At 38.4% G+C, this 15,448-nt stretch overlaps 1 protein-coding gene across 1 annotated transcript in view; it reads right to left on the bottom strand.

The window, feature by feature from the left end:
* Positions 1-1,002: 1,002 nt before the first annotated feature.
* The window catches only part of TMEM59L (transmembrane protein 59 like), a 101,462-nt gene continuing 87,016 nt past the window's right edge, over positions 1,003-15,448 (bottom strand). Inside the window, exons 7-8 of the mRNA XM_077475935.1 lie at positions 8,504-8,621; positions 1,003-6,105 (exon numbers count right to left, since the gene is read on the bottom strand). Coding sequence (XP_077332061.1) covers positions 5,944-6,105; positions 8,504-8,621 — 280 coding nt within the window. The 3' untranslated portion in view covers positions 1,003-5,943. The remainder of the gene's footprint in view (positions 6,106-8,503; positions 8,622-15,448) is intronic.

The following is a 15,448-nucleotide window of genomic DNA, read 5'->3' as shown; positions in this document are numbered from 1 at the left end:
TTATGTACAAAGATTTTTTTTATGAGTATCTCAATGTCTCAATGTAGCAGTGTAAATGTGGACATGTGACAGATTAAGGCCTCTTCTACACTTTTGATTAAGAGGCTGTAAAGACATGCAGAATCTTTTAATACATTTTTTTACATTAAAATATATTTCGTTTTTTTACTTTTTTTCCCCAAAAATTTCTGTCCTAAGAGAGTTGATGATGTCCCTGTGTGACAGTATTCACAGGTGGAGAAAGACCCATGTTATGAAGGCAAAGATTTAAACAGTCACAAAGCTTATTTTAACTCTTAGATCAGTGGTAAGCTACCTTAGACCAACAGCTGTGGTGAAACTACAAGTCCCATGAGACATTGCAAGACCCTGACAATCACAGATTTGTAGTTTCACCACAGCTGGAGGGCTGAGGTTGCCTACTCCTGCCTTTTTTTAACCAGGGTGCCCAGGCACCTTGGAGTGCTTTCAGGTTTCTTAAGGGAGGCCTTGGCAAAATGCCTAACATATTGCTCCAAAACTTTATACAGGCCAGTGGGTGGATCAAGCCTGCCTTTTGGTTGCACAAAGCCACAGGTTTTCCTTGTGCACTATTGCATAGTGTTCTTGTTTGCCCCTCTCTGTAAGCACTGGAGTCACATTAGCTGGGCAACGGAGAGAAACTGAGGGAGAAGATAAACATTGGAATACTAGTCAGTACTAGACTGAAAAGTTGCATTTGTTTCGGAAGAATATTTTAGAATGGGGTGCCCTGAGAGTGTGCATCATTTTAAAAAGCCTGGTTACTAAAAAAAAGGTTGAGAAACACTGCCTTAGATTACTGGATAGTGTATAGATGGACAACCATGACATACTGAATTTACGTCAATGAGTGAGTCAATCAAAAGGGGAACACTGAAAATATTTATTTTCAGTTAACAGGATTGAACTTTGGGTACAAAAGATGTAATATTAATAAATAGAATAATGCATTAATGTTCTTTCAATACATAACCACTGACATAGTTTATAAATGTTTATTCTTTTTTCTTGACAATAGTTCAATGATGTATTCACATAAAAAAAACAGCAATACATTATTAACATGTTATCTGAGATTTTACAAGATTATGGCTCTCTAATGCTTTGGCCTAAATATCAAACAAGCTTCTGGCAGTCAACAGCACAAAAAATTCTATTTATTTTGCAGGAAAGCAAATATATTTTTATCAAGCAGTTCTACATTGTATGCATAATATTTATACGACAAAGTGACTTCACCTATGCTTTAATTACTAATGTCATAATCAGCAAAAGTTACAAAAGAAACTTTGGAACAAACATACACAAAATAGATGCCCTTAGATCCTCTATAAGTATGTGTCAAGAATTAATGTTCGCATTATTAAAATAATCACTGGACAATGATTAAATATTAATAGTAAAAAAAAAAAAAATGGCAACAGTGTACTGCCAGAAGATAGCTGTAGTGTCAAAATAAACAGAATATTTAAATAAAAAGTGTAGAAAATTTTGGCAGTCTTTTGGGATGTTAAGCACACTAGGATTGCTTTATGATTTAAAGTGGATGAACGCAAGTTCTTGGGGAGTATATGCAGTTACATGGCAGCATTTTAAGGCTACATTAAGACAACCAAATTAGTATATCCTCACCAGGGGTTGTAAATGCTGCTTGCACATGCATCAGCTGTCAGATTTGTACGCTGTGCAAATCAATGGGAGGCACTGTTGCTGGTAAAATGTAACTGCTCATCCAATGATGCAAATAGAGCCCCCTAAAGACCCTGGAGGCACACTGGCCATAGATAATCTGCCAATGTGTTGCTGTATTCAGAGGTGTTTAACCATCTCCGATTGCAGCAAACTAGCCACAGATATACAGACACCTGAATGTAGCCTAAATTATTTCCTATTTACTGCACAGTAACTAACATGTGAACTGTACCTAGTCACATTCAGTGGAGATTGCATGTTTGGTATACATCTTTTTCTCTAAAACATACAAAGCCTTCACAATCACATTAATATTAACTAAGTATGTAGTTACCATAGTGATAAAACATATGCGATTCTGCAAGCATTGTACAGCAAACAACCTTCACTGCTGTGTGTTTGCGGGGGGGGGGGCGACAGGAACACCATGTAGCTCCTAAAGGCGTTCTTACATATTAGCATAAACCTTGTATTTTGACATGCAAATGAGGTATGCATACATTCCCATCCATGCCTACAATATACCTTTTATAAGTTAGGTAAGTTGCTCTAGTATACAATAGACAGCAAGCACTATACTCTCAGCATTTATTTACACTGCTAGAGATATTTACTGGTATAAATTGGAGTACACTGCTAGACACATCTATTAGTATAAACTGGGAGTATACTGCTAAACATTTTTATTAGTATAATCGAGGAGAAGAAGATAGAAGGATTTATATGTTTATATGGCTGGAGCTGTACTGTGTCACACAGGCAAAAAAAATGGATTCCCTTGGAGCCTTCAGAGCTACTTTCTCTCTCACTCTAGAAGTCCATTTCAATCCATTTCTTATATAAACATGTATATAGAAACCCCTAATATCGTACATATAAACTATACTATAGCCTGATAGGGTTTAGGCTTCTTTCTTAGGATATAACCATACAGGGCCTAGTAGAAGCAAGTAATGCTACATTTTTGAGAATTCTTTTGTAATGTTTGAGCAGCAGTGAGTTTAGCAAGCCATTGATAATGAAAATTTCTGAGCTTCTCTAGCGGCCAGTATTACATACACAGATTTTGGGGTTGATTTACTAAAGCTAATAGGGCTGTTCACTCTGCAAGGGAAGCTTCACATGCAAGGGAATTTGCCTCAGAGCTTACAGTGAAGCAGAAGTTCTACTTTACAAGGAATACCCAATCAAACACAAAAAAATTGGATTTTTGCTTTGACATGTTTGGATGATGGAAATAAGCAGAGCTTCACCACATTCACTGAGCTCTGAAGAAAACTTCTCTTGCAAAGTGAACAATCTACTTGTAGAAGTAATTTTACGGCATGAAACAGCAGAGTTATTTTTAGAGTCCTTGAGAAACCCCTAAAATAAGGTTGAACATTGTGAGGATTTATGAAAAGAAATTACTTAGGCTTGAAAAATGTATTTAATACCCAAAGTTAATATACTGTATGCTTGACCTGTTACCTAAAATTAATCTGCTCTATGCAATATATACATATTCGGAATGATCCCAAAAAATCCAGCATTTGAGAAACCTTACACTAATTTCTAAAATGTTCAGCTTATACTTCTATACAAATATTGGTCAAGGTCTATTTTTATCACTGCATAGTAGAAATGGATGTTTGAGTGTTAAAAAAAAAACACCAGCAAGGTTTTAACTGTTTGGCCTCCTCCCAGAAGTTCTTTTTTTAAATGTTAAATAATTATAACTCTTAGCCCTTGTACACACGGTCGGAGATCGGAGCGTTTTGTCGGATATTCCGACTGTGTGTGGTCTGCATTGGACTGTTTCTGTCGGAATATCCGTCGGACCAACTTTTCCAACTTGCCGGAAATATTTTCAGACAAAATGCTCCGATCGGACATACTCTGATCATGTGTAGAGAATTCCGATCGGACAAAGTGCCACGCATGCTCAGATCAAATTCCTACACCAAAGCTATTGGCTACTAGCGTGAACATAGTCTTGTCGTAACGAAATAACGTCATCACGTCGGATTTTCCGACAACTTTGTCCGACCGTGTGTATACAACAGTTTCGGACAAAATCCGACGGATTTGGTTGTCGGAATCTCCGACAGTGTGTACAAGGGCTAAGACCATCCCTATCTGTCAGACATCTTCTTGGTATGACATTAACTCAGCATGCATAAAGGTATGGGATGAGTTGACTGAAATGATTTCTACCGTTTTAGTTATGTAGATACTCAAGCATAAATATGTAATCAGTAGCAAAAATGTAATCCAGTGTATACAGTGTGATACAGTACAAATGTAAAGGTTATATGCAATGCAAAGTAAACTTTCTATAGCAAATAAGTCCAATTGTTTATTACCAATATTGTTTTTTTCTTTATAGCATTTACCTTACAGTCACTAAAATAAAATAAAATCTTTTTGCTTAGGAATATGAATCTCCCGTCCTAAAATGCATCTAGGCAAGTTCGATGTGTTTAAGCGATTGGAGTTAGAAGGCACAAGTGCAGCAGCTAACAGAGGTATTGTGATTAATAAATAATATTATTAAACAATCATATGGGTTTCTCGTAAAAGGAAGTGTCCAGCATGAAATTGGTAGTTATTTTAACCTTGCGAACTTTCAGCAGAACAAAAGGAAAAATGTGTTCTTTACTAAGCAAATATCATTTCAGCCTTTAGTAGTTCATTATAATAATAAAATGAAATAGGGAAAGGGGGGCACATTAGTCTTATAAGCATAACAAGGAAAATGGACCTTAAAACAGTGGTAATGGCATTAACAGCTATAGATGTGCTTTAAATATTAGTTTACATAATATGTTCATATACAGAATAAAAGTATAACAGTATGATAAAATGATTTGAAGTTGAAGAGAACTGTTCTTTTCTACAAATTTGAGAAATCTAAAAAAGGATGACACCTGGAATCTGATTGGTTTTTAAGGAAACCAATAAAAATTCCATTGCATTTTTTTGAAAATCTCTTAAATTTTTTTAGGGGACCTAGGCTAATCCATATATGGTTAGTTATTTTATGAAATCTTTAGTACTGTATCGTTATATCTACCAGGCAACACTAGAGAGCAGTTAGGGGTTAAATGAAGGCAGTCTCAATGCAGAGTCCCAATGTACATGAGGTATGGGAAGAAATGTGTATACATTTCTTAAAGACAGAAGGGGACTGAGTTTTATTTTTTGACTGAATGTAACTAGAACATTGCTGAAACTGATGTTCTTACTACCGGTAGCAATAATTTAAAAAGTATATTGTACAGAAGGACCCCAGTCTATAAGAAAGACATGGGAACTTTAATCACAGAGAAATTTGTAAATCTTAAACAAAATTGACCAATTTTTACAATGAAAAAAGTTCCCATAAAGGGTAACTCTGCAAATGTATTTAACTACGGTAAATAAGAAGTCAACATGAAAAAATTGATACTGTTATTTAAAAAAATGATACAAACGCAATGACTAAATTATCACTTAGAATCCCAAAGTATTGGTGCACCCATCTAAAAAAGGTTGAACACCACTAGACTACATCACACTTTTAACTACAACTTAGTAGGTAGGTCATTCATACCTAAGGGCCCACCTATAAAGGAGAATTCTTTTGTGGGAGTTGCACTAGATTTATCATACAAAGTCTTCACTTTAAATGATCTAGGTTCTTGGCCGATATAGAAGATTCACATACTCATGTCTTTTCAAAAGATCCTTCTTGAAACACAGCAGGATGCTAAACCAGTTTGGAGAAGAAAGACTTATGGTCTTTAAAAATGAGGCTGCGTAGTAGTGTGAGTGAATCAACCTGAGCCATAGCTGTAACTGACATCTTAAATGTTGATTACTTTAATAATGTTACATTATTATATTATCATTTTATATATAAAGCACATACACTTTTTTAGCGCTGTACAATAACTTGATCTTGTCATACATCAGTACAAGATACAAACTGGAAATTTTCAATGTACTGTGGGAAAATTGCATCCATGTATACCTCTGGAATATTTTTTTACAGTAACTGACAAGTAATTGACTCTCTACAGTATGCACCACCAAGCTCTGACCATTTGTGGAGCAACCATTCCAGATGCTTTGCAAAGAAAGGAAGCAAGACGAGCACTGTTTATAAAACCAGTATGACAAGACAATTATCCCCTTTAATTCTGCAGGAGACTATAATGCAATGTAGTGCACACCCCCTGTAGTAGTAAAGGTTTAAAGACAAACATTTTAGATTATAGTTTTTCCAAGGTCCACCTTTACTGGCAGTGGCCCAGCCTCCTCACTCTCTTCAGTTGGGCAGATAGTAACTGCAACAACAGGTGGCAGAGGGAATGATTCTGGCTTTTCCATGTCTTCTAGGTATTCTTTGTCACCGTTTATGCTCAATGGCTGGTAAAAAACCAAAAGAAAATGTTAATCTTTCTGACAGAGCTTTCTATTTTGTTTAATACATACATTAAAAAAAAAAGAATATTTCTAACAATAAATTAAATGTATGTGTGTTTATATTTGTTTATGCTTTAGCGCTAAAAAGGCAGATACTTTATGGGTGAAACTATCAAGTCATAGAAGGGAATAAAAAAAAAATGTCAAAGAGGTGCTGGAACTTTGATGTGAGTTCATACAAAGCAGTGGGAGGACAAAAAACATCAGAGACCTCAATTTCTTAGGTTAGGCTGCTCACAACAGACAAGGCTACTCCCCAGTGGAGTGGGTACCCCAGCATGTTACCAGAATAAAGCATGCCCTAATGGAGGGGTTTCCAAACTATGGCCTTCCACTTGTTCAGGAACTACAATTCCCATCATGCCAATCATGTCTGAATGTCAGAGTTTTACAATGCCTGGTTGGATGTGTAGTTCCTCAACAGCTGGAGGGCTGTAGTGTGGAGATCCCTGCCCTAATGGAAGAAGCACCAGACCAATGGATAAAAGTTAACGGAATGGACTCATAGAACTTTACTGTGTTGATGGCTCACACAGATACTGCTGGCCAGTTACTCTCCTGTTCCAGCAATTAGATTCCCTTTACAGATTCCCACAGGAAAGCTCTATTTTGAATCATGGAAAGTTTCCTATCTCAATTGAAGCCCTGATGAAATTAGAGCTTTTTTCTGACCCCCAAAATGTGTTGGATGTATTTTAGTATAAAGTAATAAACTAATTTGGACTCTTTGGTCGGCTGCTCCTTCCAATAGGGCTTGCTTTTTTCAAGTCGTCAAAGGGACAGTCTGGGTGGGACTGTGCTGAGACCTATATTGAGTCCTTGCTTTATTTTAAAGGATAAACAGTATTAAAGTTTGGGTCAGTGGGCAGTGGTTGTCATTTCTGGACAAGCTTGGACACTTACACTCGGGTACCTTTAGGCACATTCACCATGTGGCATTTCCACCCCCTCCAATAAAGCCTCAGCTTGAGGTGCATTTTGTTATCTTAGCCTTGGATGCTAGGATTTTTTGTTCTGGCACTGATTACCACACTGTAAGTTATCTAAATGTTTGGTCCATAAAAGAATTGCAAAGCCCAGTTGTTTAACAGCTATGTAAAATAAATCAAAATCTGCATTTGAGTGCCAAACTTGCTGAAGCTGTTATTTTTTAGAAAAAAAAAATAATAGATCTATTAAAACATAATAGATATCTGAGATGTCAAAACTGTTTAACATGTATAATTGTAATTTCTACAGTGTCTCATTGGAGACATAGCAGGAAGTGAGAGGAAATGTCTACAGTTAGAAGAATTCCTTCCTTAGGCTTTATTCACACAGGTGGTGGCAGGCAGACACCAGCACGAATCAGCAATTCTTGCTACCAGACAAACTAGCTGCAAACACAGTGTGTGAACAGCTATAGCCCTAAGCGACATAGGCAGATTTATACTCTGTAACCTGTACAAATCAATGGTTGGCACTGCCGATGTTCACATGTAACTTCTCATCAAAACTAGATACCTGGCTGGTAAATTGACCCACTGTCTTCAATCCACACTGAATCAATGACCCTAAACAAGTTTGAATATCACAAAAATCTGAAAAACTTCCAATTATATGCAGGTGTTCCTGGTCAATACCAATAGGTCAGCATGACAACCAATCAAATTTAAAGCGGTTGTATACCCGCTGAATTTTTAATTTTTTTTTCCTCACCTGCAAAGCAAAAGGCATAATGAGCTAGTATGCACCGCATACTAGCTCATTATGAAATACTTACCTTAGAACGAGGCCCCGACATCTGTCCTGATCCACGCCGAGGGAGCTGACATGTTCCCTCTGTGTTTCTTCCAGCTATCGCGGCTCCGGCGCTGTGAGTGGCCGGAGCCACAATATCGTTACTCCCGCGCATGCGCGCGGGAGATTTCTCTCCGGCAGGGTCTGGCATCTGCTGGGCTTCCAGCCGGGAATCCCCTGTGCGCATGCGCTGCTGCAGTCAGCGGCGCATTGCAAGGGGAATATCTCCTAATCCGTACAGGTTTAGTAGATATTTTTTTTTACCTACAGGTAAGCCTTATTATAAGCTTTCCTGTAGGTAAAAGTCCTCAATTTGGCTATACAACCACTTTAAGAAAGGATTTAAGAAAACTATTTTTTTATGCAGTAGTCTATTTTTCTCTCCCAACTGGATTCTAATAACAGATTTATTTTTGCAAAAAACATATTTCTGGAATAAGAGAAGCAGCTATTAATATTTCTAATATTTAAAAGAAAAGGTCACCAATTATCCCAAAACAAACAATTAATTAATCATCAGCATGTCATTATCTACATAAAAATTCAGAATAGAGTGCAATACCTGTGACTTAACATGCTGATCAGGTGCAGTCACCAAACTAGCACAGCTAAGCCAGAGCATCACCATAATAGACAGGAACAAACAGGCAGCCAGAATCCACCGTGGTAATCCAGATCGCCTGCAAGGAAAATGATTCAAGAAGTTATTAAACCTAAATCCATCTACATTTTTTTTTCTTCTGGACAATAAAAAAAAGGGTTAGTACCTCAAGCAGGTTTTTTATTGCCTCTTTTCCCAGTACCAGTGGGTCAGGATGGAAAAGAGCTGATTGAACAAAAAAAAACATGTTTTACAGCAGAGATGGGAAAGGTTAGAACCATTGAGGATTTTGTTTTGTTGTCTTTGTCTTCTGACCCTGATGTCACAAGAATAATAAGCAAGGGAAAATCTCCCCAGTGGAATCAAAGACAGCACTAAAATCTGACTGAAGTTCTAACGCTCTCACACTACATAAAACCCTATTGCATACAGTCGTACTTAAAAGTTTGCATACCCTGGCAGAAATTGTGAAATTTTGGCATTGATATTGAAAATATTTGAACTTGAAAAAAGTTTACATACCCTGGAATGTTTGGATTGGTACAGACACTTAATGGAACTTTACAAAGATGGAAAAGGATAAAAAAAGATATCCAAAGCCTTGAATATGCCAGTCAGTACTGTTTAACCACTTATTAAGAAGTGGAAAATTAGGGGCTCTTTTGATATCAAACCAAGGTCAGGTAGACCATGAAAAATTGCAGCCACAACTGGTCGAAGAATTGCTCAGGATACAAATAAAAACCCACAGGTAACCATAGGAGAAATACAGGCTGCTCTCCAAAAAAACGATATGTAAAAAAAAAAGGCTGCATAGTCGAGCTGCCAGAAGGAAGCCTTTACTGCGCCAATGCCACTAAAAAGCCAATGGGGCATGTCAAGGTGTTGACACCAGGCTTTTTTGTGGAAATTGTACAGTAAAGGCTTTCTTTCTACCTTGACCACGCAGCTCTTTTTTTGTTCAAGTATCATCGTATTGTGCTCCTTAAAAACAACCACACCATCTTTATCCAGAGCAGCCTGTATTTCTCTTGAAGTTACCTGTGGGTTTTTCTTTGTATCCCGAACAGTCCCTGTAGCAGTTGTGGCTGAAATCTTTCTTGATCTACCTGGCCTTGGCTTGATATCAAGAGTTTCCCAAATTTTCCCACTTCTTATTAAGTGATTAAACATTACTGACTGACATATTCGAGGCTTTGGATATCCTTTTATATCATTTTCTATCTTTGTAAAGTTCCATTACTTTCTTATGCAGGTCTTTTGACTGTTCATTTATGCCTCCTCATGGCTCAGTGTCTAGCCTGCTTAGTGCGTCCATGTGAGAGCTAACAAACTCATTGACTATTTATACACAGACACTAATTGTGATTTAAAAAGCCAAAAATGTGGGAAATTAACCTTTAATTTCCATTTTAACCTGTGTGTGCTACCTTCTGTATCTGTACCAAGGCCAAACATGGTACACTTTTATCAGGGCTATTTGGGTGATTTCTGTTATCATTATGATTTAAAAAGGATCCAAAAAAACTATGTGATAATAAATGGCTTCACGTGATTGCTATCTTTAAATAAAAGACAGCTTTTTTGCATGATCAGTCATATTTCCAATATTAATGCCAACATTTCACAATTTCTGCCAGGGTATGCAAACTTTTCAGCACAACTGTATATAATTCCTTATTAATAATATGGCTCAATAATGCATTTTAAGCCTTCAAATCTTGGTTAAGGAGGCCACATACAGACATAAGCATGGCTTTACCTTATACCAAAAGAATGTTATTGTTAACTGACAAAGTTCATGAGGGGTCATATTGCAAAGAAAGTTGGCTTGGGGGTTATCTATTCCTTATACACAAGTTTCAATACCATAGCCCAAAATGGAATACGTTTTGTCTCACCAGAGTGTGCAAAACATGCTTCTGTCTGATTACCTGGCCATGCTGTATGAAAAAATGGGACCCCATGGCAAAACCGGATCTTTAGTTAAGTATACTTGTTATATTTTCTAATATTATCTGTATCTATCATTACTTTTAATAAATGTTATACTTTTAAGTATTTGTGTTATCTCATATCTCACATATTGAGCACCACCCCAAAAAATGTGACAAAACACAAGGAAAAAAAAAAAGATGTGGCTGGATTTTGACTTTTGGGTTTAGTTTTGAAGGACACTCTAGTGTAAATAAAATTCATAGATGCTTCCATTTTGTTATAGATACACTCATTATATTTGTCATCTAGCAACATTTGAAAAACCAGGTGGTTCCAGCAAAAAGCAAAATGAAAAATTAAAAGAAAGGGGAAAAGACTAATAAGGCATATCTGATATATAAAAAAAGATTAATTTAGTATATATAATAAAAATGAATCAGTCACTAATAAATGTCTGGTGAGCTTTTACTAAACCATTGGTAATCTGGCATATGTGTACCAATTACTTGTCCATTGGAACTGTAAACTAACTAAAAGGGAGGGTTCACTTAATATCTGTGCCACTAATGCTTAGTGCATTCCACAGGCCACATGCCTGTACAGCAATGGACTCATGCCTGTACAGGAATGGGTAATGTTTTTTTTATTTATGAGAAGCACATGACTTTTTTTTACTATATAATTAACCACTTAAAGGAGAAGTCAAGCCTAAACTTTTTAGGCTGGGCTTCACCTAAGGGCCATAGGAGTGCAATCCATTCTGCACTCCTGTGGAACGTTTTCAGCAGAGATTGACCTGAAGTCCACTCTTCGCTGACGTCACTGCCATCAATCGAGGCAGAGCCTCATCCCGACGTCCCAAGTCTGGATCCACCAGCTGCTTTGATTGATGGCAGTCTCAGCGAGCCGCTGAGTAGCTGAGATGGCCTCTCCCCGCCCCTTCACAGCTCATCGCTCCAATGAGTGTGGAAAAGCAGACCAGGAGCGATGCTGATTGACAGCATCGCTCTGCTCAGGGAGGAGTGAGAACTGAGCCATTGGTGGTGTTCGGTGGCTCGGTTCTCAGTGCAGAGACGTCGGGGGACAGCTGCAGCATCAGTCTGATGCTCCAACCACCGAGGTAAGTATGATTAGAGAAAAAACAAAAAACCCAAACTTCTCTTTAAAAGCGGAGTTCCACCATTCAGTGTCATTAGTACAGTGACAGTGCAAATTTAGCACTTGATCACTGTATGAGTGTCATTGGTCCCCAAAAAATGTCAAAAGTGTCAGTGTCAGAATGTCTGACGCAATATCACAGTCCCACTATAAGTCGCTGATCGCCACCATTAATAGTAAATAAAAAAATTATAATCTCCCACAGTTTGTAGATGCTATAACTTTTGTGCAAACCAGTCAATATATGCTTATTGGGATTTTTTTTACCAAAAATATGTAGCAGAATACATATTGGCCTAATTTTATGAAAAAATTTGATTTTTTCTTTTTACATTTTTTTTATTGCATGTGTTATAGTAGAAAGTAAAAAATATTGTTTGTTTTTCAAAATAATTGGCCTTTTTTGTTTAACCACTTAACAACCGGCCCATAGCCGAATGACGGCCGTTTACCACGTGATCGCTCTGTCAAATGACGGAGTGATCACTTGTAAACAAACCGGCGTCATGTTATGACGCCGGTTCCTCCCTCCCCCTCTCTGTACCGATCGGTACAGCGGAGGGGGAAAAGATTGGTGTCAGCAGCGATGTGGGCTGCATCTGCAGTGCCCACATCGCTGCTCACTGAAAATTAACCCCTCAATTCCCTGCCATTACTCTGCAATACCCTGCATTACTCTGCAATACTCTGCATTACTCTGCAATACTCTGCAATACTCTGCAATACTCTGCAATACTCTGCAATACTCTTCAATACTCTGCAATACTCTTCAATACTCTGCAATACTCTGCAATACTCTTCAATACTCTTCAATACTCTTCAATACTCTGCATTACTCTGCAATACCCTGCATTACTCTGCATTACTCTGCAATACTCTGCAATACTCTGCAATACTCTGCAATACCCTGCAATACTCTGGAACACTCTGAAATACTCTGCAACACCCTGCAATACCCTGCAACGCTCTGCAATGCTCTGCAACACCCGCCAATACCCTGCAACACTCTGCAACACCCGCCAATACCCTGCAACACTCTGCAATGCTCTGCAACACCCGCCAATACCCTGCAACACTCTGCAACACCCTGCAATACCCTGCAACGCTCTGCAATGCTCTGCAACACCCGCCAATACCCTGCAACACTCTGCAACACCCGCCAATACCCTGCAACACTGTGCAATGCTCTGCAACACCCGCCAATACCCTGCAACACTCTGCAACACCCGCCAATACCCTGCAACACTGTGCAATGCTCTGCAACACCCACCAATACCTTGCAACACTCTGCAATGCTCTGCAACACCCGCCAATATCCTGCAATGCTCTGCAACGCAATACTCTGCAACGCCATACTCTGAGATACCCAGCCATACTCGGAGATACCCAGCCATACCCAGCCATAGTCGGTGATACCCTGCAATAGCCAGCCATGGACACCCCCTCCCGCCGCTTCTACCGACTCGCCAATACGATCAGCCAGAATCTTTTTTTTTTTCAGGCTTCCCAGCTTAGAGGTGAGATGCAGGGGTCTTATTGACCCCATATCTCACTGTAAAGAGGACCTGTCATGCCATATTCCTATTACAAGGGATGTTTACATTCCTTGTAATAGGAATAAAAGTGATCAAAAAATGTATTTTTTGGGGAAAAAAATGTGAAACTAAAAAAAAATAAAGTAAAATGAACAATAAAAAAAAATATTTTTTTTTTAAGCGCCCCTGTCCCCATGTGCTTGCATGCAGAAGCGAACGCATAAGTAAGTCCCGCCCACATATGAAAACGGTGTTCAAACCACACATGTGAGGTTTCGCTGCGAACGTTAGAGCGAGAGCAATAATTCTAGCCCTAGACCTCCTCTGTAACCCAAAACATATAACCAGTAAAAAAAAATTTAATCGTCGCCTATGTGGATTTTTAACCACTTACAGACCAGACCATTTTGCTGGTCAAAGACCAGACCACTGTTTGCGATTCGGCACTGCGTCGCTTTAACTGACAATTGCGCGGTTGTGCGACGTGGCTCCCAAACAAAATTGATGTCCTTTTTTTCCCACAAATAGAGCTTTCTTTTGGTGGTATTTGATCACCCCTGCGGTTTTTATTTTTTGCGCTATAAACAAAAATAGAGCGACAATTTTGAAAAAAACGCATTATTTTTTACTTTTTGTTATAATAAATATCCCCCAAAAATATATAAAAAAACATTTTTTTCCCTCAGTTTAGGCCGATACGTATTCTTCTACATATTTTTGGCAAAAAAAATCGCAATAAGCGATTATTGATTGGTTTGCGCAAAAGTTATAGCGTTTACAAAATAGGGATAGTTTTATAGCATTTTTATTAATTTTTTATTATTTTTTTTTACTAGTAATGGCGGCGATCAGCGATTTTTATTGTGACTGCGACATTGTGGGGGACCCATCAGACATTTTTGACACATTTTTGGGACCATTGTCATTTATACAGTAGTCACTGCTATATAAATGCAGTGATTCCTGTGTAAATGACACTGGCAGTGAAGGGGTTAACCAGTGGGTGGCAGTGTAGGGGTTAAGTGTTCCTAGGGGTGTGTTACTAACTGTGACAGGGGTTGGGCTTTCATTTAGTGAACACTGATCTCTGCTCCAATCACATGGAGCAGAGATCAGCGTCACTAGTTGCTAGGCAGAATGGAGAAATGCTGTTTACACAGCATTTCCTCCATTCAGCCGTCCCGTGAGACGATCGCAGGGATGCCCGCGGCGATCGAGTCCGCGGGTCCCGCGACCGGACTCACGGGGGTCCCGACCAGCGTGGGAGCACGCCGCTGGTGGCGCGCTCCCTATGGCAGGGCGGCATTGAATATTGGATGTACCTGTACGCCAATATGCCTGCCCGTGCCATTCTGTCGACGTACATCGTCGTGCGCTGGTCGGGAACCGGTTAAGTAGCGATGTTTGGCGCCATTCCACGAGCGTGTGCAATTTTGAAGAGTGACATGTTAGGTATCTATTTACTCGGTGTAACTTCATCTTTCACATTATGCAAAAATTGGGCTAACTTTACTGTGTTTTTTTTTTTTAAGCACAAAACTGTTTTTTTTTTCAAAAAAAAGCATTCGAAAAATTGCTGCGCAAATACCGTGCGAGATAAAAAGTTGCAACGACCACCATTGTATTTTCCAGGGTGTTTGCTAAAAAAACATATATAATGTTTTGGGGTTTTATGTAATTTTCTAGCAAATAAATGATGATATTTACATGTAGGAGAGAAATGTCAGAATTGTCCTGGGTGCTCCAGAACGCCTGATGGCGCTCCCTGCATTTTGGGCCTCTGTATGTGGCCACGCTGTGTAAAAGTCATATCGCCGTACTCGGGAGTAATAGCAGAATGTGTTTTGGGGTGTAATTTGTGGTATGCATATGCTGTGTGTGAGAAATAAACTGATAATATGACAATTTTGTGAAAAAAAAAAAAGTAAAAAAAATCTTGATTTTGCAAAGAATTGTGGGAAAAAATGACAACTTCAAAAAACTCATCATGCCTCTTACTAAATACCTTGGAATGTCTTCTTTCCAAAAAGGGGTCATTTGGGGGGTATTTGTACTTTTCTGGCATGTTAGGGTCTCAAGAATTGAAATAGGCCGTCAGTACTTCAGGTGTGATCAATTTTCAGATCTTGGCACCATAGCTTGTGGACTCTATAACTTTCACAAAGACCAAATATTATCCACCAATTTTGTACTTATTTTTACCAAAGATATGTAGTAGTATAAATTTTGGCCAAAATTTATGAAGAAAAAATTACTAATCTGCTAAATTTTATAA

This window comes from Lithobates pipiens, unplaced genomic scaffold, assembly GCF_037356315.1.
Source record: "Lithobates pipiens isolate NorthernLeopardFrog02 unplaced genomic scaffold, aLitPip1_a1.2 Scaffold_13, whole genome shotgun sequence".
Classification (NCBI taxonomy): Eukaryota; Metazoa; Chordata; class Amphibia; order Anura; family Ranidae; genus Lithobates; species Lithobates pipiens.
Note: the sequence above shows the minus strand (reverse complement) of the source record. Positions and strands in the feature narration are given on the sequence as shown.